Raw genomic sequence first — 21,436 nt, 5'->3', positions numbered from 1 at the left:
CCCATAAGAAACAAAGATCAGTTAAATTTTATTGGGAGCCGGGGTGGAGGTCGGGCCGAACAGAAGCGTCGGGCAGCGGAGGCCCGCGGGGGCTCCTACTCCTGGTCCTTGGCGTCGCCGTGCGTGATGACGTAGCAGATGTTTTTGTAGTCGACGTTGCCGCCCACGTCGGGGGGAAAGGCCGCCCACATGTTCTTGATCTGGGGAAAGACGTAGGGGCGTCTCGCACAGGCCCTTAGTCTCCCCGGCCTCAGCCCCTTTGCTGCTCCGGCTCCGCCCCGGTCCCCACTCACCTCCTCCTGGGAGAAGCGGTCACACTGCGTGGTCAGCAGCTCCTCCAGGCTGGAGAGAGGTGACACAAGGGGAGTTGCGATTGAGTTCCTGGTTCCTTTCCACTCCCTCGCACCTCATCCCCGATGCCAGCCCCAGCCTCCCCCGAAAACCCAGGTCACTCTACTTCCTTCATTGGCCTCCCAGACACTCGCTTTTGCCCTCTCCGCCCACATTTGCTGTGAAAATGCAATCTTACCGCCCATTACCACAATCTTAACTACTCCCTTACCTCTGGCAGTGCCTAACCCTTCGTAGGAATTTTTGGGTTTTTGTTTGTTTTGAGACAGGGTCTCACCCTGTCGCCCAGGCTGGAATGCAGTGGTTTGATCACGGCTCACTGCAACCTGGAACTCTTGGGCTCAAGGGATCTTCCTGCCTCAGCCTCCGGAGTAGCTGGGACTATAGGTGTTTGCCACCACTCCCGCAAATTTTTTTTTTCTTTTTTTTGGAGACGGAGTTTTGCTATTGTCGCCCAGGTTGGAGGGCAGTGACATGATCTTGGCTCACTGCAACCTCCGACTCCAGGGTTCAAGCGATTCTCATGTCCCAGTCTCCCTAGTAGCTGGGACTACAGGCGCCCGCCACCACGCCCAGCTAATTTTTGTATTTTTAGTAGAGACGGGGTTTCACCGTGTTGGCCAGGCTGTTCTTGGACTCCTGACCTCACATGATCCGCCCGCCTTGGCCTCCCAAAGTGCTGGGATTACAGGCATGAGCCACTGTGCCCGGCCAGCCCACGAATTTTTTAGTTAAGTTTTTAGAAACAGGGTCATGCTGTGTTATCCAGGCTGATCTCAAACTCCTGTCCTCAAGCAAATCCTCCTGCCTCTGCCTCCCAAAGCACTGGGATTATAGGCCTGAGCCACAGGGCCCAGCCTTGGTAGAAATTTAAGGAGGCTGTCAGTGTGGGAGCAGCTGGTGGAGTGGGGGAAGGGTCGGAAGGGTGGGGGAGCCGATGCTTACAACTTCTTCTTGATGGTGCCCTTTCCCTCAGGGTCCAGAACCTTGAAGGCTCCGGTGATCACATCCTCAGGGTCGGCACCTGTGGGGGTCAGAGGGCACATGAAGCTGATGGGTCCCTGAAGGGTCTGGGAAAAGGCAGCCAGGGCCTTGGACCCAGGACACTCCACTCACCCTTGAGCTTCTCCCCGAACATGGTCAGGAAGACGGTGAAGTTGATGGGACCGCTGGCTTCCTTCATCATGGCATCCAACTCCTCATTCTTCACATTGAGGCGGCCTGGAGGGGGTTGGGGGAAGCACGGGCTGGAGCAGGCTCCTGGGGCCGGGCCTGCGCTTCCCACTAATTCAGCTGATCCCATTCATTTTTCAGCTGGGTAGACTGAGGCCCAAGGTGGAGCTGACAGGGCTGGAACCCAAGGCCACTGAATTTCCTAGACTCTGCAGCCTTGAATATTCCCACCTGGGGGTAGGGGGCTCACCCATGGCTGCGAAGGTGTCCCGAAGGTCCTCCTTGTCTATAATACCATCACGGTTCTGGTCGATCACAGTGAAGGCCTGGGGAGGGCCGTGGTGGGGAGGGTTAGGTCCCCCATGGCCCAGCCTCAGCATCCCCAGGAGGATCAGATGCTGGCTCTCAGCCAACTGTCCTCTTCCACCCCAAGCAGAGAGGGGAGGAAGGAATTCTAAACCTTTCCCCTCCTTCAAGCAGGTGCACATTCCAGGGAGAGGGCCAGCAGGGCTGCTTTTGGTCAGCCTTCCAGTTTCCCCGTCCCCTCACCCACCTCTTTGAACTCCTGGATCTGAGTCTGGTCGAACATGGAGAAGACGCTGGAGCTTCCGCCCTCTACTGTCCTTCTCTTGGCCCTCTTGGGTGCCTGGAGGGTGAGGGTTGAACAAAGGGGCCCATGGACCAGTCCCTCCACCTCTCTGGGGGCAATGGATTAAGATTCAGAATTCTTCGAGTCCCTGTTCCTAAAGCAGCCCTTTGGCCTGAGTCTCCCCTTCCTTGGGACCTCTTTGCTGAGGGGGCTTGCTTTGATTGCATTCCCCAAATTCCCATCTGTGGCTCCTGGGTCTCCAACTCTCCATCCCCCACAATGGGTGGAAGCTTCCTTATCTTCTCAGTGTCCTGAGCCTAGCTCCTCTGAGCCTCAGACTTGCTGTGTGACCCCAGCCACTCATTTGCCCTGTTTGAGCCTCTACTTTTCTTTCTTTCTTTTTTTTTTTTTTGAGACAGAGTCTTGCTCTGTCACCCAGGCTGGAGTGCGGTGCTGCGATCTCGGCTTACCGCAACCTCTGCCTCCCGGGTTCAAGCGATTCTTATGCCCCAGCCTCCGTAGTAGCTGGGATTACAGGCATGCACCACCACGCCCAGTTAATTTTTGTATTTTTAGTAGAGACGGGGTTTCGCCTGTTGGCCAGGCTGGTCTCAAACTCCTGGCTTCAAGTGATCCAACCACCTTGGCCTCCCAAAGTGCTGGGATTACAGGCGTGAACCACAGCACCTGGCCTGAGCCTCTCCTTTCTCATTTGTAAAATGGGATGGGAGTTATTGCCTGGCTGGTGCCAGAGGGCCTTAGGAAGATGGAGTACAGGAACGAATGGATCAGGCTTTGAGAGGGACTGGGCCCCTGTGAGTTGAATGTCTGGGCAGATTATCATTGATTGGATCCTTTAGGCCATCACACAGTCTGTTTTCCATCAGTGATGCTGAGAAAGAGATGAGCATCCTTTTAACTTTTTGTTGGACTGGGAACCAGCTACTTTCTTTCAAAGGGTGAGGCTGCCCTGAGGTCTAAGGGATCTGGGCAGGGGTTGGAGGATTCTCACTCACCATGTCTTCAGTCTCTGGGGGGCAAGGCAGCGGCTCCGGCTGGAAAGAAGCAAGGAGTCAGCATGGGGCAGTCCCTCTGGGGTTATATAGTCCTGCCCCAGGGAGCCCTTAACATACCAAGGTAACCTTAGCCCTGCGGGTGCCCACTCCAGATACCAAAATAGCCCAACTCAGGGCCTCTCCTTTCTTGGAGGGCTGGCAGCAGCTGGAGCCCAGGGGGGAGGAAGGGGGGAGCATGTCTTGCGATGCATGTCTCACTAGGGCCTGGGCAAGAAGGGATGTTCTTTCTCCCAAAGAGGGGCTGGAATGTGCCAGAGTTTAGAGGGGACGCAACCCAAGGCATCGTTCTGGGAGATAAATGAACCAGATCCTGTACCCCTGAGTGGGGTGGGCTCAGATTTAAACCCAGTAAACGTCTGGGTGCAGTGGTTCACACCTGTAATCCCAGCACTTTGGGAAGCTGAGGCGGGAGGATTGCTTGAGGCCAGGAGTTCAGGACCAGCCTGGGCAACATAGTGAGACCCCTGTCTCCCTTTTTTTTTTTTTTAGACAATCTCGCTCTGTCTCCCAGGCTGGAGTGCAGTAGTGTGATCTCGGTTCACTGCAACCTCCACCTCCCCTGTTCAAGTGATTCTCCTATCTTGGCCTCCCAAGTAGCTGGGATTATAGGTGTGCCACGAAGCCAGGCTAATTTTTTTTTTCTGTATTTTTAGTAGAGACAGGGTTTCACCATGTCAGCCAGAGTGGTCTCAATCTTCTGACCTGGTGATCCATCCACCTAGGCCTCCCAAAGTGCTGGGATTACAGGTGTGAGCCACTGCGCCTGGCCCCCATCTCTATTTTAAATTAATAAAATAAACCTAGTAAACACGTATTGAACACACACAGTGTGCCACTTGCTAGGCTGGGCTTTGTGGATGCACTTTGGCAGACACAATCCCTCCACCCCCACATGGTGGAGTTCATAGTCAAGTGTGTGTAAGTGTGAGGGTGGTGAGAAAGAGCCGTCTGTGGAAGCTGAGGGATCAGGTGGGTCTCCTACCTCCCTTCAAGGAGAGGGGAATTTTTTTTTCTTTTCTTTTCTTTTTTTTTTTTTTTTGAGATGGAGTCTTGCTCTTGTCGCCCAGGTGGGAGTGCAATGGCGCGATCTCGGCTTACTGCAACCTCCGCCTTCTGGGTTCAAGCGATACTTCTGCCTCAGCCTCCTGAGTAGCTGGGATTCCAGGCACCCGCCACCATGCCCAGCTACTTTTTTTTTTTTTTTTTTGAGATGAAGTCTCGTTTTGTTATCCAGGCTGGAGTGCAGTGGCGTGATCTTGGCTCACTGTAACCTCCGCCTCCCGGGTTCAAGTGATTCTCCTGCTTCAGCCTCCCGAGTAGCTGGGACTACAGGCGCGTGTTACCACGCCCGCCTAATTTTTTTGTATTTTTAGTAGAGACGGGGTTTCCCCACATTAGCCAGGATGATCTCGATCTCCTGACCTTGTGATCTGCCTGCCTCGGCCTCCCAAAGTGCTGGGATTACAGGCGTGAGCCACCGAGCCCGGCATCTAATTTTTTGTATTTTTAGTAGAGATGGCGTTTCACCATGTTGGCCAGGCTGGTCTTGAATTCCGACTTCAGATGATCCACCCGTCTCGACCTCCCAAAGTGCTCAAAGTGCTGGGATTACAGGCATGAGCCACCGCGCCGAGCCAAGAGGGATTTTTTGAGGCAAGATGCTTTGTGGTCTCAGGTTTTGTGCTGGGCCTTGGTTTCCCCTCTGTAAAAGGGAGATGTAGTTCCCATCCCACAGAACTTGCCTTATAACTAATAGAGACAGGAATGAATGCAGAAACTGACATACCAGAGCTGGTGAGGAGCCCAGAAGTGGAGGGCGCAGCAGCCCTGTCTAGGAGTATGGGAGTGGCTTCACGAGGGCCAGGGAGTCAGGTGCAGGTGGAGGAGCAGATGTGCCGGGCGGAGGGCATGGCCTGAGCAAAGGCCTGGAGAGCGGAAGATCAGAAGTGTTCAGGTGGCCAGAATTGTGATGGGGCTGGTGACTAGCCCCTGAGGGGCCTTTGCCAGGCACAGGACGGAGACCCTGGGGAACCTTGGAAAGGTTTCATGCAGAAGAAGGATGTGATCTAGTATGAGTCTAGAATATTTTCTCTGGGTACTGGTGTGGAGGCTGGAACTCAGGAGGGGAGGAAAAGACCCTAAAAGGACAGCCAGCTGGTCACTTTCTGTGAGGTGCCTTGATGGCCAGTGGCAGCTCACTTCATTCTGGCCAAGAGCCAGCTTGGCTGATTGTGTGACTTTGATGTACCCTCTCTTCTCCCTCTGGGCCTCAGTGACCCAGTCCCCTCCATGCAGCAGAAGTCTGGAAAAATAGTGGCTGAGGAAGCCCCAAGTTGGCAAGGACAACCATCTCCTTCTCCTCCCGCTCCCTCTAGGACCCGATGTCCTGAGGAAGATGCCTCCCCCTGCCCTGTCCCCCCTCCTCCAGGCCCATGCCGATACCTCTAAGACATTTTCTTTTCTGGGCACTGAGGCCCAGCCACCTGTTGTCTCTAAGAAGAGAGAAGGAGCCACCCTAAACTTAGCAGCTGCCCTTAGCCTCCCACACCAGCCCCTCCCTGCCTCAGACGGCAGCTGCCTCGCCTTATAGGGTTACCACGGGGGTCCAGGCCAGGGAGGAGCCCACTTATTACTGGGTTCTGGGAGAGGAGGAGGACTCCAAAAAGGGGAATGGGAGGAGTGCTCAGGAAGCTTGGGTCAAATGGGAGATGGGGAAGGTGAGGAGAAGGAGATCAGACACTGAGTGGGAATTGACAGGACATGGGGCTGAGTTGGGAGTGAGGGACCTTAGAGAACTCAGAAACCAAGGAGGAGCTGAGAAGTCGGGAGCTAGGTCTCACTGGAATTCCAGGATGGTGGATGCTATATGGAAATCAGAATATGGGGGTCAGAGAAAGAAGAGGGTGTTTAGAAGTTGGAAGGTTGGAGCTCATAACGTCAGGTCTTTATGCTTGTGATCTAAGGACAACCTGGAGCGCTCATGAGATTGAGGTCGGGGTTCTCAGTGGAACATGAGGAGCACAGAGGGACGTGGCAGTGAGGGGAGAGGGGTTGACGGGACTGGGGCCTTGGATCCCCAAAAGAATAGTAACACACATATGGGGAGTTCATGGTATTAGGGATTCATGGATTTGGGGTTTGAGATCCCCACTAGAAGAAATGGAGGGGGTACTCAGAGGGATAAGGTCTGAGGAACTGGAGCCTGGGTTCTGGGGAGGAGCTCAGATAGATGGGAACTGAGGAGAGGGACTTGGAGGTTGGGATTCCCGCAGGAAATGGGTGAAGCAGAGATATGGGTTGCTTACAGGATCTGGGGGCTCTGGCTATTGCCACCTGGGCCTGGAGTGTTGGGGTTAGTTGGGGGCCGGGATCGGAGAATTATAAAGGATGAGAGTACTGGGTCAGGGCACTGGATCTGTGGTGGGGCTCAGGGTCCCACAGACCACCAGAGTGGGGGGCTCAGGAGCTGAACGAAGAATAGGCGCCCGGAAAGGACTCGAGAGGGGGCAGCGCGGCACTCATTGGTTGAGGGCTGCACTAATGCCCCCGCCCCTTCTCCGTGCTGTCCCCAGCTGTCACCCTCCCATAAGGCTTGTCTCCGGTTGTCACCGACTATCCCTGGGCTGGCACCGCCTGCTGGCAGCATCTTTGCCCCTTGGATGCTCCCATTGGCTGAGACAGCTATCTATTTTCCTGTCCTGTGGCCAAAGTGGGAGAACACGATCATTGGCTGACGGGGCGAATTAATCTCTAGCTTGCCCCGCCTCCTCCCAGCTGTCATTCCTGACTGACCATTTTGGGAGACCTAAAGAATTCTTCAGCTCTTCCTATTGACTGCGGATGCTGTCTGTCACTGCCTAAATAGACGTCACTGCCTGTCAATTTGACCACCACCTACTCCCCTTTTCATTGGCTCCCTTTTTACCATTCCTATTGGTTAAGAAGCCTCCAGGCCCCACCTCTTACTCGCACAGCCCCTGCCTCCTCCTCCGCCCTTCCGCGGTCATTCACCCTTCAGTCATATTCATTGGCCAGGAGGTTCAGGCCCCTGCGTTTCTATTGGTTATTTCTTTCGTCCCTCCTCCCCCTGCCTTTCCTCGTCCTCTGATTGGTCATACAGCCCTACGCTTTCGCCGTTTCCTCTTTCCAGATGACCCACCCCCTTTTCGCCTCCAGCCCCGCCCACGATTCCAACGATTGGCAGAAGGCCAGTTCTCTCTCTCCCACTATTCGTCCAAATCCTCTGACTAGGCGGGAGAAAAAAGGAGCGCGATGAGCCAGTCCGCGCGCAGGCGTGGAACGCCGAGACGCCGGCCGCAGAGCGGGCTCTGCGGCGTGTGCGCAGGCGCGAGGTCGACGGCTCGCCCCCAAGCGGGAGGGAGGGAGGGGGCGGTGGCGAGAGCGCGCGAGGGGGTGAGAGGGCTCGAGAGAGACCCCGGCGCGCAGCGCCCCCCGACCCTTGCCCCGCCTCTGCGCGCCCAGCGGCCGCTCCGCCCCCGGCGCGCGCCGAGCCGCGCCCTTCGCCCTCTCCCCTTTCTCTGCTGGCCTCGCCGGGAGGCCCGAGGGGCGGCGCCTTCTGCGGCCTCCCCGGCGGGGGGATGTGAGGGGCGGCCCGCGGCCATGGAGACGGGCCCGGCGCCCCTGGTGGCCCCGCCGCGCCGTCATGGCGCCCCCGCGGCACCCTCGCCGCCGCCCCGGGGTTCCCGGGCCGGGCCCGTCGTGGTGGTGGCTCCGGGACCTCCAGTGACTACGGCCACTTCGGCCCCCGTCACCCTGGTGGCCCCCGGGGAGGCGCGGCCCGCCTGGGTCCCGGGGTCGGCCCAGACCTCTGCTCCGGCTCCGGCCCCAGCCCCGGCTGTCACGGACAGCACGGTGGTGGTGCTGACCCTGGAGGCCTCGCCCGAAGCCCCAAAGCCGCAGCTCCCCTCCGGCCCGGAATCCCCAGAGCCCGCGGCGGTGGCTGGAGTTGAGACATCGAGGGCTCTGGCCGCAGGGGCAGACTCTCCGAAGACAGAGGAGGCTCGACCCTCACCCGCCCCAGGACCAGGGATCCCCACCGGGACCCCTACCAGGACCCCTTCCAGAACGGCTCCTGGTGCCCTGACCGCCAAACCCCCGCTTGCCCCCAAGCCGGGAACCACAGTGGCCTCAGGAGTGACTGCACGGAGTGCATCAGGACAAGTGACAGGTGGGCATGGAGCTGCCGCAGCAACATCAGCATCAGCAGGACAGGCTCCTGAGGACCCCTCAGGCCCTGGCACAGGCCCCTCTGGGACTTGTGAGGCTCCGGTAGCTGTCGTGACCGTGACCCCAGCTCCGGAGCCTGCTGAAAACTCTCAAGACCTGGGCTCCACGTCCAGCCTGGGACCTGGCATCTCTGGGCCTCGAGGGCAGGCCCCGGACACGCTGAGTTACTTGGACTCCGTGAGCCTCATGTCTGGGACCTTGGAGTCCTTGGCGGATGATGTGAGCTCCATGGGCTCAGATTCAGAGATAAACGGGCTGGCCCTGCGCAAGACGGACAAGTATGGCTTCCTTGGGGGCAGCCAGTACTCGGGCAGCCTGTGAGTACCAGTGGGCACCCAGCGGGACCGCCTCGGGGAAGCAAAGGTTGGGGGAGGGCGAAACGATACACTTTGCCCAGACTCTGGCAGCCCAGCCTCCTCTGAGGATCCACGGGGTGATCAGCGCGAGCTGCCGTGTCTTGAGCATCCTGAGGTGCCTGTGACATTGGCATGTTAGTGGAGTTTCAGACCAGGGGTCAAGAGGTCTGGGTTTAAGCCTTGCCTTTGATGGGTTGTGTGCCCTTGAGCTAGTGGCTTCCCCATTTCCGTGCCTCAGTTTCTTCCTCTATAAAGTGGATTGAATGAGATGATACCTGAGGTCATCCCTGCTCTTTGATGGGGAACTCCAGCTACAGGCCGGATATTCTGGAGGGTTGGTTGGGCGAGGGTTCTGGTAGAGACCCTTGGTCCCTTAGGGTGGATAGCCTGGGAGGGGTGCAGGCATCTCCCTTCCCCCATAGCCCTAGGTCCCAGGGATGGAGTAGAGAGGTGGGGAAGTCTGGCTGATGGAAGGGAGACCGTGCAGTCAGGATCCCGCTGTGAAACAGGGCAGGCAGTCTTGTATCTGCACTGAAGTAAAGGGTGGGAGAGGCCTCTTCCCCATTTCCTCATCTCCCCAGCCGGGCTGACTCTTTCCTAGTTCTCTCCGGGGCCTGAGTCACTCCCGAGGTAGGGGGTGATTGCCTCTGACTTCTTCCTTCCCCCTCTCTGGATCCTGCCCGTTGTTCCTGTGCCCCTTTGACCTGCTGGGCCAGTCAGCCTACAGCATCGCCTGGGCCCCCAGGTGTCAGGCCCCAGGTGCTAAGGATAAAATAGTCCTTTCAAGGAGCCAATCATCTGGAGAGAAAGAAAAGTACTTAAACAGTTGGTTTCAATAGAAGACCTCGGGTTTAGCCTAGAGATCTCCAGAGGGTTTCCTGAGGCACCTAGAGCAGGGAGTCAGCTGAACCTGCTCTGAATCGTGGAGAGTAAGTAGGATTGATTTAGTCTTGGCTATGTGTGCAGGGATCGGGGGAAGCCCTGTGGGAGAGTTTTCCAGGCAGGGTTCATGAGCCAACCAAAATCAGAAAGCCTTTGATTGGGTACCAACATTCAGGGTCTTACATGGGAAAGCAACTGAGGTTTGACCCTGGTGCTTTCTAGGCACAAGGACTCGGTTTATAGATGAAGAAACAATTAGTGCAGTTGAGTGAATTGTCCCCCTCAAATAATCTGGATCTGTGTGACCAGTGGCTCTCTCCTCAATAGCAGGCTGTCCTGAGGAACTCAGGCTGAATTCAGTTTGGGGGAGTCCCTCTTGTGTGCCAGGCATTATGCCCGGTGCTGTTTCTCTGCTTTGTAGCTTTGTCCCTCTCAGATCAGCTTCCATGCCAGAGAACTCTACCTCTTGGGCAAGACTGACTGTAATCCATGTTACTTTCGCAGCGTTCAGTGGCTCGCTGCTGTCCACAGGATGAAGTTCAGGCTCTTTGGCCTGCGCATAGCCTCTCTGGTCACCTTTGCCACCATTCCTCACCGGGTGCTTTGCGCTGTGGTCCTGCTGAACTAGTTGTAGTCCTTTCCCCTTCATATTCAGGCTGTGCACCTGCCAGGAGTGCTCTTCTCCCCTTTCTTTGCCTGCTAAGTTCTATTCATTTCTTCATGGCTTACCTCAGATGTCCCCTCCTCCAGGAAGCTTCCCTGATACCCACTGCCCCCACTCCAATTAGATGTGTCTTTGGTGCATCTTTGTCATTGCATTTCCCATGCTGTATTACAGTTATCGCTCCTCTTAGGCTGTAACCTTCTTGAGGGCCAGAAGGTATCTTACTCTTCCCAGCCCTTGGTAGAGTTTGTAACCGACTTATGATAGAAATTAATAAGAGATGGTTTCTCTGTTTAAGGAGCTTCTAGAACAAAGGAAACATTTAACGAGCCCCTTCTATTTAACAGATGTTTATGTGCAGTTTCTCAATAGTCTTCTCATAACTTTGTGATGTAGGTGGTGGTGGTGTTTTTTTTGTTTTGTTTTGTTTTGTTTTGTTTTTGAGACGGAGTTTTGCTCTTGTTGCCCAGGCTGGAGTGCAATGGTGCGATCTTGGCTCACTGCAACCTCCGCCTCCCAGGTTCAAGCAATTCTCCTGCCTCAGCCTCCCGAGTATCGGATTGAAGACATGTGCCACCAACACCCGACTGAGTTTGTATTTTTAGTAGAGACAGGGTTTCACCATGTTGGCCAGGCTGGTCTTGAACTCTCGACCTCAGGTGATCCGCTTCTCACTTCTGACCCTCCGCCTCCCAAAGTGCTGGGATTACAGGCATGAGCCACCATGCCCGGCCCGGTGGTGTCTTTTTATAATTGAGGAAGGGACTCAGGTCATCCCTTGACAAAGCTCCCCATTGTCTCAGAGACAGACCTGAAATTTGAACTTAGGTAGGTTTGATTCTTAAGACCCAAGCTTTCTTCCGTTCCACTCACCTCCTAGTACTGGCTCCTACAAGTAAGTGTTTGAAGAATGATGGGGCACCATGAGTATGAACCTCTGACAGAACAGTGAGTAAATAGGGCAGGGAGTCCTTTATTTGCCTGGGGTGATTTCAGGGAGGAGGAGGTAGAGTAAATTGCAGGTGACCCAAGGGATCTCAAACATTTGATAGGACAAAACTCAGATGGTTGCGCCTAAAGAGACAGAAGTACATTTGTTCTGTATTTTATTTTATTTTATTATTATTATTATTTTTTTGATGGAGTCTCGCTCTGTCATCCGGGCTGGAGTGCAGTGGCACAATCTCGACTCACTGCACCCTCCGCCTCCCGGGTTCAAGCAATTCTCATGCCTCAGCTTCGCGAATAGCTGGGATTTCAAGCACGTGCCACCATGCCTGGCTAATTTTTGTATTTATAGTAGAGACAGGGTTTTACCATGTTGTCCAGGCTGGTCTCAAACTCCTGACCTCAAGTCATCCGCCTGCCTCGGCCTCTCAAAGTGCTGGGATTACAGGTGGGAGCCACCATGCCCGGCCTATTTTATTATTTTATTTTTATTTTTTGTAGAGACAGAATCTCGTTATGTTGCCCAGGCTGGCCTTGAACTCCTGGCCTCAAGTGATCCTCTTGCCTCTGCTTCCCAAAGTGCTGGGATTACAGGCATGAGCTACCATGCCTGGCCCTCTAGGGTATTTTATTTTATGGATAGTAAGGTATTACTTAATGGGCACTTCGCTGTGTGTTATTTCGTATAAACTCTCAACAAACCCCTAAGGGTAGATATTGTTACTTTCTCCACCTTACAGATGAGGAAATTGGGCTTAGCAAAATTAAGTGATTTGCCCAAGGTCACACAATGAATAAATGGTAAAGCTAGGACTTGGATCCAGATCTAATGCAAAATGTGGCTTTAAAATACTCCATACTCTCTCCCCAGATTTGGATGTGTCAGAAGTGAGATTTAAATATGACCTCTGAATAGAGATCCATCAGGGAAGGAAGCCCTTTCAGTGTGCCTTGGGATGCCCAAGTGGCCAGACATCCTGATGTTTGGCAGCTCACAGACTATCCAGTTTCTCGTTTGAGCTTGGGGAGGTGGCTTGCCTCAGTTCCCCCTGCAATGCAGGTTTTACACTATTGCTACTGACCCCTTCCGTGCTCCCCCGACCCTGCAGAGAGAGCTCCATTCCCGTGGACGTGGCTCGGCAGCGGGAGCTCAAATGGCTGGACATGTTCAGTAACTGGGATAAGTGGCTGTCACGGCGATTCCAGAAGGTTTGAGGGCTGAATGGTGGGCAGGGCAATGCACAAGTTGGGAGGGGTAGCATGTGCTCCAGGGAAGCCCAGGAAGCCGATAATATCTGCCCTCTGGACCACAATGGGGATAGATGGGCCCTGGCGGGGGAATGGCTTTAAAAATAGAAGTCCAGGCCAGGTCCAGTGGAATCAAGCCTATGGGATGTCGGGGGAGTATCCAGGGAGTTTGTGGACTGCTGGGGAAAGCTTGGAGGCTGTGCCAGCCCTTGAAGCTGTCCCCCTCCTGCCACTTTGCCTTAGGTGAAGCTGCGCTGCCGGAAGGGGATCCCCTCCTCTCTCAGAGCCAAGGCCTGGCAGTACCTGTCTAATAGCAAGGAACTTCTGGAGCAGAACCCAGGAAAGTTTGAGGTGCGTGCAGCTCCAAGGTGTGGGGACATGTGGCCCTGTCTGTGCGAGGGGTATCAGTTCCCCCAGATGCTGAGGTAATCCCCACTGTCCCACTGCAGGAGCTGGAACGGGCTCCTGGGGACCCCAAGTGGCTGGATGTGATTGAGAAGGACCTGCACCGCCAGTTCCCTTTCCACGAGATGTTTGCTGCTCGAGGGGGGCATGGGTAAGGTGGCCGGACCATGGGGGTCAGTCAGCAAACATTGGCTGGAGGATCCACCTTTTATTTAGGTGGATACAAGACTGAGTTGAAAGCGGTTTTTGCCCTTCAGGACTTGTAGAAGAGCTATCTGTAATGGACTAAGTGTCAAGCCATGTCAAAGGAGCTGTCCTGGGAAGGAGACTTGACTCGGGTTGTGTGTGGGGGCACGTCATGGGCTCCTTGAAGAGCTTGCATTTGGGCTGGGTTTTGGAGGGGTGGGAGCTACAGCAGTGGGGCAGGGTTTTCCTGCCTGGGGGTTATGGAAAAGATCACCAGGGACCCTTAAATGCTATGCCAAAGCATTTGGAATTTTGTTCTATAGACCAAGCTTCCTACAGATGTCAGTATATACTCTTCTCTAGTAGTATGCAAGATGATCATCTTAGGGAGTTCTCTGATGGACTTTTTTTTGTTTTGTTTTTTGAAATGGAGTCTCCCTTTGTTGCCCAGGCTGGAGTGCAGTGGTGCGATCTCAGCCCACTGCAACCTCTGCCTCCTAGGTTCAAGCAATTCTCATGCCTCAGCCTCCTGAGTAGCTGGGATTATAGGTACACACCATCGTGCCCGGCTCATTTTTGTGTTTTTAGCAGAGACGGGGTTTCACTGTGTTGGCCAGACTGGTCTTGAACCCCCGACCTCAAGTGATCTGCCCGCCTTGACCTCCCAAAATGCTGGGATTACAGGTGTGAGCCACTGTGCCTGGCCAGATGGATTTTTTGTTCTTTCTTTTCTTTTTTTTTTTTTTGAGATGGAGTTTTGCTCTTGTTGCCGAGGCAGGAGTACAGTGGTACGATCTTGGCTCACTGCAACCTCTGCCTCCTGGATTCAGGTGATTCTCCTGCCTCAGTCTCCCAAGTAGCTGGGATTACACGTGCGTGCCACCACACCCGGCTAATTTTTGTATTTTTAGTAGAGACGGGGTTTCACCATGTTGGCCAGGCTGGTCTCGAACTCCTGACCTTAGGTGATTCACCTGCCTTGGCCTCCCAAAGTGCTTGCATTATAGGTGTGAGCCAACACGGTCAGCCGGACAATTTTTTAAATCAATAATTCGTCCTTTAGGAAATATTTATTGAGCATCTGCTATCTACCAGGCACTGTCTAGTCACAAATGATTGCAGTGAACAAAAAACCAAAAACTCCTCTCATGGTGTTTATATTTTAGTGGGGACAAACAATAACTCAGGGAAAGCAAAGTATATTGTATGTGAAATGATGGTAAGCATTAAAGAGGAGGTTATTTTTATTTTTACTTTTATTTGCTTTTTGATAGAGATGGGTTTTCATCATGTTGCCCCGGCTGGTCTTGAACTCCTGGGCTCAAGCGATCCGCCTGCCTTAGCCTCCTTAAGTGCTGGGATTACAGGCGTGAGCCACTGTGTCTGGGCCTAAAGAGGAGTTTAAAGCAAGAGGGAAATAGAGAATGTGAGTGGGGATGGGGTTACAAATGACTTGATCCTGCTTATGTTTTAAAAGGGTCATTCTGGCTACCATGCTGAGAACAGACTATAGGGAGACAAGGACAGAAACGGACCAGTTAGGAGACTTCCTGTAATTCAGGAGAGGGTGAGAGCTAGACCAGCATGGTAGCAGCGGGAGTATGGGGAGAAGTGGTTGGATTCTGGATATATTTTGAAGGTCGAGTCAAAGGGATTTGCCAATGGATTAGACATGCAGTGTGAGAGGAGAGAGGGGAGTAGGGTTTTTGGCCTGAGAAATGAGAAGAATGGAGTTGCTGTTTACTAATACAGATGGGGTAAAGGTAGCTGTGGGGGGCATATCAGGAGCTCAGTTTTGGAACGTTTATTTTTTATTTTTGTTTTTTGAGACGGAGTCTGCTCTGTCGCCCAGGCTGGAATGCAGTGGCGCCACCTCGGGTCACTGCAACCTCCACCTCCCAGGTTCAAGCAATTCTCCTGCCTCAGCCTCCTGAGTAGCTGGAATTACAGGCACCCGCCACCATGCCCAGCTAAGTTTTGTATTTTTATTAGAGACGGGGTTTTGCCATGTTGGCCAGGCTGGTCTCGAACTCCTGACCTCAAGTGATCTGCTCACCTCGGCCTCCAAAGTGCTGGGATTACAGGTGTGAGTCTCCATGCCCGGCAGGGAACATTAAGTTTAAAATGCTTATTGGACCTCTAGATAGAGATGTAAGTTCAGCGTACAGTATACACAAACTTGGATTTCAGGGCAGACGTTTAAACTGGAGATAAATTGGAAATTAAGAGTCGTCAACTTATAGAGGGACTAAATCTTACCCACGAGACTGGATGAAGTCACAAAGGCAACAAGTGTAGATACAAAAGGAATTGATGCGAAATGTCCAACGATTGAGCCCTGCAGCTCCAATAGTTTGAGAATGGGAAGATGAGAAAGAGCCGGTCAAGGAGACTGGAATGAGAAGCTAGAGGTAGGAGGAGGACCAGGAGCATGTGATTGGGAGCAAAGTGTAGTGGGGTTTCAAGCATCAGCTGTGTGAAATGCTGCTGAAGGGTCCAATAAAGTCCAGCCTGAAAATTGACCTCTGGATTGAACACTGGAGAAGTCATTAGTGACCATGTTAAAAACAGTTTTGTGGCTGGGTGCGGTGGCTCACACCTGTAATCCCAGCACTTTGGGAGGCCAAGGCGGGCAGATCATCTGAGGTCAGGAGTTCAAGACCAGCCTGGCCAACATGGTGAAACCCCGTCTCTACTAAAAATATTTTTAAAAGGCCAGGCGTGGTGGCCCACGCCTGTAATCCCAGCACTTTGGGAGGCCGAGGCGGGCAGATCATGAGGTCAGGAGTTCGAGACCATCCTGGCTAACACAGTGAAACTCTCGTCTCTACTAAAAAAATAGAAAAAATTAGCCAGGCATGGTGGCGGGCGCCTGTAGTTGCAGCTACTCGGGAGGCTGAGGCAGGAGAATGGTGTGAACCCTGGAGGCAGAGCTTGCAGTGAGCCGAGATCGCGCCACTGCACTCCAGCCTGGGCGACAGAGGAGATTCTGTCTCAAAAAAAAAAAAAAAAAATTAGCTTGGTGTGGTGGCAGGTGCCTGTAATCCCAGTTACTCGGGAGGCTGAGGCAGAGGTTTCAGTGAGCCGAGATCACGCCATTGCACTCCAGCCTGGGCAACAAGAGCGAAACTCTGTCTCAAAGGAAAAAAAAAACAGTTTTGTGGCTGGGCACAGTGGCTCACGCCTGTAATCCCAGCACTTTGGGAGGCTGAGGCAGGCGGATCACCTGAGGTCAGGAGTTTGAGACCAGCCTGACCAACATGGAGAAACCCTGTCTCTACTAAAAATACAAAATTAGCCGGGCATTTTATAGGGTGGCTGAGGCAGGAGAATTGCGTGAACCTGGGAGACAGAGTTTGCCGTGAGCTGGGATCGCACCATTGCACTGCAGCCTGGGCAACGAGAGTGAAACTCTGTCTCGAAACAAACAAAAACAGTTTTGTGTGGAGCAGTGGGTGAAACCCTAACTGGAGAATGGGAGAAAAGAAATTGAAGACAGTGAGTCTATAGGTAAGGAAAGAAACAGTGTGGTATTTGGAGGGAAGAGGGGGTAAAGAGACTTTTTTTTGTTTGTTTTGAGACAGAGCTGGACTGTCACCCAGGCTGGAGTGCAGTGGTGTGATCTTGGCTCACTGCAACCTCTGCCTCCCAGATTCCCAGATTCAAGTGATTCTCCCACCTCAGCCTCCCAAGTACCTGGGATCACAGGTGCCTGCCACCACACCTGGCTAATTTTTGTATTTTTGGTAGAGACGGGGTTTTGCCATGTTGGCCAGGCTGGTCTCGAACTCCTGACCTCAGGTGATCCACCCACCTTGGCCTCCCAAAGTGCTAGGATTACAGGCGCGAGCTACTGCGCCTGGTGAAGAGACTTTTTTTTTTTTTTTAACTCAAATAACAGCATGTGGGTATGCTTGTGGGAACAGTGGAGAGAGAAATTGATAGTGCAGGAGCAAGGGGAGGGTTGTTGGAGTGGTGGCCTGTACACGCGAGAGGGGATGGGATCCTGGGCCCAAGTGGAAAGGAAGTGCTTGCCAGGATCACAGACTCTTCACCCATAGCAACAGGGAGAAGGCAGGGACACGGAAGCAGGCAGGTGGGTGATGGGTGTGGGTGCTTGTGGAAGTTACATATTTTAATATGCATTAGGTAAAATAACCATATCAAACCTGTCATTTCGTGGATGCTTTTGCAAAGTGGAGAAAAAATGTCAACTAAATAATAGTAGGGTGGTACGCAGATAAAATACAAATGAAGATCACACTTGAATGCCTGGAGTTTTGGGAAAAGCTATTCTGGGAAGTGGTCAGGAGGAGGATGTGTGAGACTGGAGGCAGGGAGAGGATGTGGGAGGTCATTTTTTATGGGCAAGAAATGGAGGTCTGAGCTGCGAATGGCTGTGGAGGTGGAGAGGAGCAGGCAGGAATGGAATTCAGGGTGCAGCGCTGCTTAGGCTTGGAGTAAGGGGCTCTTTTCTGATGTGGGGCTGAGTGAATAGAAGTCCTGGACACGGCAGTAGGGCACCCTCAAGAGGAGCAGGTCTAGGGTACAGATTTTATTCTTTTGGATGCAGAGACAAGAGAAAGGGCTGAGGCACAGCTGGCTTCCAAGCCTTCCCCAAGAACCATGAAATCCAGTGAGACCGATAAGGCAGGCCCTGCCCTGGGGAGCTCCTGCTTTGGGGTGACAAAGACATTTAGTGCTAGAGGAGGGCTGATGCTGCGGCTGTGGAAAGCTTCCTGGAGAAAATGACCTGGAAGGTTTCTGGGATGTGGCTGAGGAAGGAGGGCGAGGGTGCAGCCTGTGCTGGGATGGCCAGGAGCATGTGGAGTATGTAGCCAAAGGCGGAGCCCCGGGGCCTGGAGTGCTCTGCTGTGGGCTGAGCCTTTAGCTGAAGCTTGCTCAGCAGGACTGGGCAGGTGGATGGAGGAGCCTGGTGATAAACTCTGGGACGAATCTGGAACTGGGTTTGGGGACAGAGCTCTCAGCCCGTGACTGCCCTCACAGTCTTCCCCATCCCCCACAGGCAACAGGACCTGTACCGAATCCTGAAGGCCTACACCATCTACCGGCCTGACGAGGGTTACTGCCAGGCCCAGGCCCCCGTGGCTGCGGTCCTGCTCATGCACATGCCTGCGGAGGTCAGCGCCCTGGTCCTGGGCCGGGAGGGGCAGGGGGGATCTCAGCCTACAGTGGTGATGGGGGAGCTCCCTGCTCCCTGCTTCTCAGGCCCCACCCCTCCTCCTTGTTCTTGCTCTTCTCAGCAAGCCTTTTGGTGCCTGGTGCAGATCTGCGACAAGTACCTCCCAGGTTACTACAGTGCAGGGCTGGTGAGTGTCTGGAGGCTGGGTGCATCCGGGGCTGTGGCGTTTCCTCCAGGCTTCAGGCAGGTCCTTGCCTTGTCCCACCCTGGCCTTCCCGGCCTCTGCCCACAGGGCCGGCCAGTTCTCCCCTGATGGGGGCACGCTGACTTGGCCCTCTTCTCATGGCTTGTCCCACCTGCAGGAGGCCATTCAGCTGGACGGGGAGATCTTTTTTGCACTCCTGCGCCGGGCCTCCCCGCTGGCGCATCGCCACCTGCGGCGGCAGCGCATTGACCCTGTGCTCTACATGACGGAGTGGTTCATGTGCATCTTCGCCCGCACCCTGCCCTGGGCGTCGGTGCTGCGTGTCTGGGACATGTTTTTCTGTGAAGGTACTTCTGTGGCCCTCCAGGCCATGAGGGGCTGGGGTTTCTGTGGTGGCTACCAGGGGTTCTGTCATATTTCTGGTGGTCCATGGACAAAAGGTACTTGTTGGGTGGAGGTTTCACCATAAGCAGCTGGGGGCTGGAGAAACAGGCCTGATTTTAGTTCTGCCACCAACCCAGAGCCTGCTCTCCCTGCCAAGATCCTGAGACTGATAGCAGCTCATGTCCTTTCACAGGGCCTCAGTTTCCTCATCTGAGATTGGCAGTAGATGGGGATGGGGGCTGTGAGTCTATCCTGATCAGGACAGGCTGAGATCTTGGGTCTGACCACCCCATGCTCTCTACTCTCACCCCTGCAGGCGTTAAGATCATCTTCCGGGTGGCCCTGGTCCTGCTGCGCCACACGCTGGGCTCGGTGGAGAAGCTGCGCTCCTGCCAAGGCATGTATGAGACCATGGAGCAGCTGCGTAACCTGCCCCAGCAGTGCATGCAGGAAGACTTCCTGGTGCATGAGGTAGGCCTGTGCCCTCAACGCAGCCCCTGCCTGCCTCAGCCCGCTCCCACCCTCAGCTCCATTCTGGTACGCATTTCCTCTCTGTGCAGGTGACCAATCTGCCGGTGACAGAAGCACTGATTGAGCGGGAGAATGCAGCCCAGCTCAAGAAGTGGCGGGAAACGCGGGGGGAGCTGCAGTATCGGCCCTCACGGCGACTGCATGGGTCCCGGGCCATCCACGAGGAGCGCCGGCGGCAACAGCCACCCCTGGGCCCCTCCTCCAGCCTCCTCAGCCTCCCTGGCCTCAAGAGCCGAGGCTCCCGGGCAGCTGGAGGGGCCCCGTCCCCACCGCCCCCCATCCGCAGAGCCAGTGCTGGGCCTGCCCCAGGGCCTGTGGTCACTGCTGAGGGACTGCATCCATCCCTTCCCTCACCCACTGGCAATAGCACCCCCTTGGGTTCCAGCAAGGAGACCCGGAAGCAGGAGAAAGAGCGGCAGAAACAGGAGAAGGAGCGGCAGAAACAGGAGAAGGAGCGGGAGAAGGAGCGGCAGAAGCAGGAGAAAGAGCGAGAGAAGCAGGAAAAGGAGCGAGAGAAGCAGGAGAAGGAGCGGCAGAAGCAGGAGAAGGAGCGGCAGAAGCAGGAGAAGAAGGCTCAAGGCCGGAAGCTTTCGCTGCGTCGAAAGGCAGATGGGCCCCCAGGCCCCCATGATGGTGGGGAGAGGCCCTCAGCCGAGGCCCGGCAGGACGCTTACTTCTGACCTCTGCCCTGGGGCTGGACTGCATGGCCCCCCTCTTTCCCTCAGCCAAGAACAGGCCTGGCCCGAGGTGCCACCCCCAGCACCTTGTCAGGCTGTCCCTTGCTGGGGAAAGTGGCTTGGTTCCCCATCTCCTCGCCAGCTGCTGATCCCTACACGGGCAGGACAGATGGGCAGCTGCAAATGAGTCTGGAGCCTCTCATCTCCCATGAGGCTCAGCTGGGGTCTCTGTCGCTCCTGCCCCAGTTCCCTCTGGGTCCCCTCCTAGGTGCTGTCCTGAATGGCCCGTTGTCATCCCAGGGGTGACTCCTGGTGATGGGAGTCAGCAGTTTCAGATTCTTACACTCCATGGCTCCCCTTACCATGAGGTGGAGCTGGCTTCCTTTTCCCTGTCTTCAGCCCTCCCTGTCTCCCCCACTTCCTGGCCAGGGCTCTCCTTCTGGACCTGTGTTGTAATTGTGTACAGAGGATGGCGTTAGCCTGGGGTGGGGGTGCTCCCTTTGTCTTCTGTCCTTTGGTTCTCCTTCCATAATGCTCCTGTACCCAGTTTATTTAAGGGGACATGCACTGGAATAGGAAATGTCCCCCATCTCCCTTCCTGCACCCTGCTGTGCTCCCTCCAAACCCACCTTGCTCTGTGTTCTCAGGCCCCCCTGCTTTTGTCTCACCAGGACCCATACCTTTCACCTTGTTCCCTTCCACCCCTCCAGTTAGTCCCTATCTGGGTAAGGGTCTTCCCTTGAGCTCCAAGGGCTGGAACCCAATGTTTACATTCTCTTCTGTCTCTGCCCCCACCCCATGCAGCGCTTTGAGGAATCGGAAAAGAACCTGCTGTTGTACCTGGGCCTGTCTCCTGCCTTGTTATTTGATGGGGGGGGATGGGGTAAGGACGAGGGAGGGAGGGACAGAGCCAGGACCTGGGTCTCTCTTGAAGCAGTCTGCTGTCTTGGCAAGTAGGTACCCTCTTAGCTTTGGGTCCATCTCTCAGTTACTCATTAGACACTGGTTGAGCTCCTGCTCCATCTTTGCCTGGGATCTGCTGTCTCCATTGTCACTGGCTGCCTGGAGCTCTCTATGTACCACCTGCAGCACCCGGATCTCCTTCCCAAAGTGCTCATGCAACTCCTGGAAGCTGGAGGGGGTACTCACAGTGGCTAGAAAGCCACTGTCCTCTGGGGATGAGATGGGTTCTTGGCCAGCTGCCTGGCACAGCTCCCAGTATTGGGTTTTGGGGGGGGGGGAGGGGGGACAGCAGCCCAGCCAGCCGCCTCCAGCTCGCGCCAGCCAGTGCCCACAGCCAAGTCTCCAGCTCTTCCTGGGTTTCTGCAGCCAGCTTGTAGGCCCGCCCACTTGTGCCCTCCACCCCAGGGG

General features: G+C 54.7%; 2 protein-coding genes across 4 annotated transcripts; one reads left to right on the top strand and one right to left on the bottom strand.

Annotated features, from left to right (window-relative positions):
• Nucleotides 1–4: 4 nt before the first annotated feature.
• MYL11 (myosin light chain 11) lies at nucleotides 5–3,643 on the bottom strand. 2 transcript variants are annotated; one of them, XM_063700154.1, is made up of 7 exons: nucleotides 3,566–3,643; nucleotides 2,078–2,170; nucleotides 1,775–1,937; nucleotides 1,468–1,572; nucleotides 1,297–1,375; nucleotides 294–342; nucleotides 5–200 (listed from the first exon to the last, which is right to left on the bottom strand). In XM_063700154.1, exons 1-7 carry the CDS (start codon nucleotides 3,641–3,643, stop codon nucleotides 96–98), a joined length of 672 nt encoding a protein of 223 aa, XP_063556224.1. In that variant the 3' UTR covers nucleotides 5–95. The 2 variants fall into 2 exon arrangements, with proteins under 2 accessions (XP_063556224.1, XP_018867586.2); XM_019012041.3 differs by lacking the exon at nucleotides 3,566–3,643 and having other exon boundaries at nucleotides 1,775–1,850; nucleotides 2,078–2,165.
• Nucleotides 3,644–7,492: 3,849 nt separating this feature from the next.
• On the top strand, nucleotides 7,493–20,909 carry TBC1D10B (TBC1 domain family member 10B). 2 transcript variants are annotated; one of them, XM_031002696.3, is made up of 9 exons: nucleotides 7,493–8,753; nucleotides 12,396–12,495; nucleotides 12,778–12,885; nucleotides 12,984–13,090; nucleotides 18,152–18,266; nucleotides 18,390–18,455; nucleotides 18,631–18,820; nucleotides 19,174–19,328; nucleotides 19,418–20,909. In XM_031002696.3, the coding sequence occupies exons 1-9, from the start codon at nucleotides 7,810–7,812 to the stop codon at nucleotides 20,066–20,068; spliced, it is 2,436 nt and encodes an 811-aa protein (XP_030858556.3). In that variant the 5' UTR covers nucleotides 7,493–7,809; the 3' UTR covers nucleotides 20,069–20,909. The 2 variants fall into 2 exon arrangements, with proteins under 2 accessions (XP_030858556.3, XP_018867583.4); XM_019012038.4 differs by lacking the exons at nucleotides 12,396–12,495; nucleotides 12,778–12,885; nucleotides 12,984–13,090 and having other exon boundaries at nucleotides 7,510–8,753.
• Nucleotides 20,910–21,436: the final 527 nt, after the last annotated feature.

This window comes from Gorilla gorilla, chromosome 18 (assembly GCF_029281585.2).
Source record: "Gorilla gorilla gorilla isolate KB3781 chromosome 18, NHGRI_mGorGor1-v2.1_pri, whole genome shotgun sequence".
Lineage (NCBI taxonomy): Eukaryota > Metazoa > Chordata > Mammalia > Primates > Hominidae > Gorilla > Gorilla gorilla.
The sequence above is the reverse complement of the archived record's forward strand: the minus strand, read 5'-3'. Positions and strand labels throughout refer to the sequence as shown.

Excerpts from the sequence above, each read along its gene's own strand:
- MYL11 (XM_063700154.1), bottom strand. The coding sequence starts at position 3,643 with ATGTTGCCCAGGCTGGTCCTGAACTCCTGGCCTCAAGCAATCCTCCCG. Across the intron at positions 2,171-3,565 it reads CCAAAGTGCTGGGATTACAG|GCACCCAAGAGGGCCAAGAG; the intron begins GTGTGAACCACT and ends CTCACCCTCCAG. Across the intron at positions 1,938-2,077 it reads AGATCCAGGAGTTCAAAGAG|TTGGCTGAGAGCCAGCATCT; the intron begins GTGGGTGAGGGG and ends GGAAGAGGACAG.
- TBC1D10B (XM_031002696.3), top strand. The coding sequence starts at position 7,810 with ATGGAGACGGGCCCGGCGCCCCTGGTGGCCCCGCCGCGCCGTCATGGC. Across the intron at positions 18,267-18,389 it reads TCATGCACATGCCTGCGGAG|CAAGCCTTTTGGTGCCTGGT; the intron begins GTCAGCGCCCTG and ends TGCTCTTCTCAG. Across the intron at positions 19,329-19,417 it reads AAGACTTCCTGGTGCATGAG|GTGACCAATCTGCCGGTGAC; the intron begins GTAGGCCTGTGC and ends CTCTCTGTGCAG.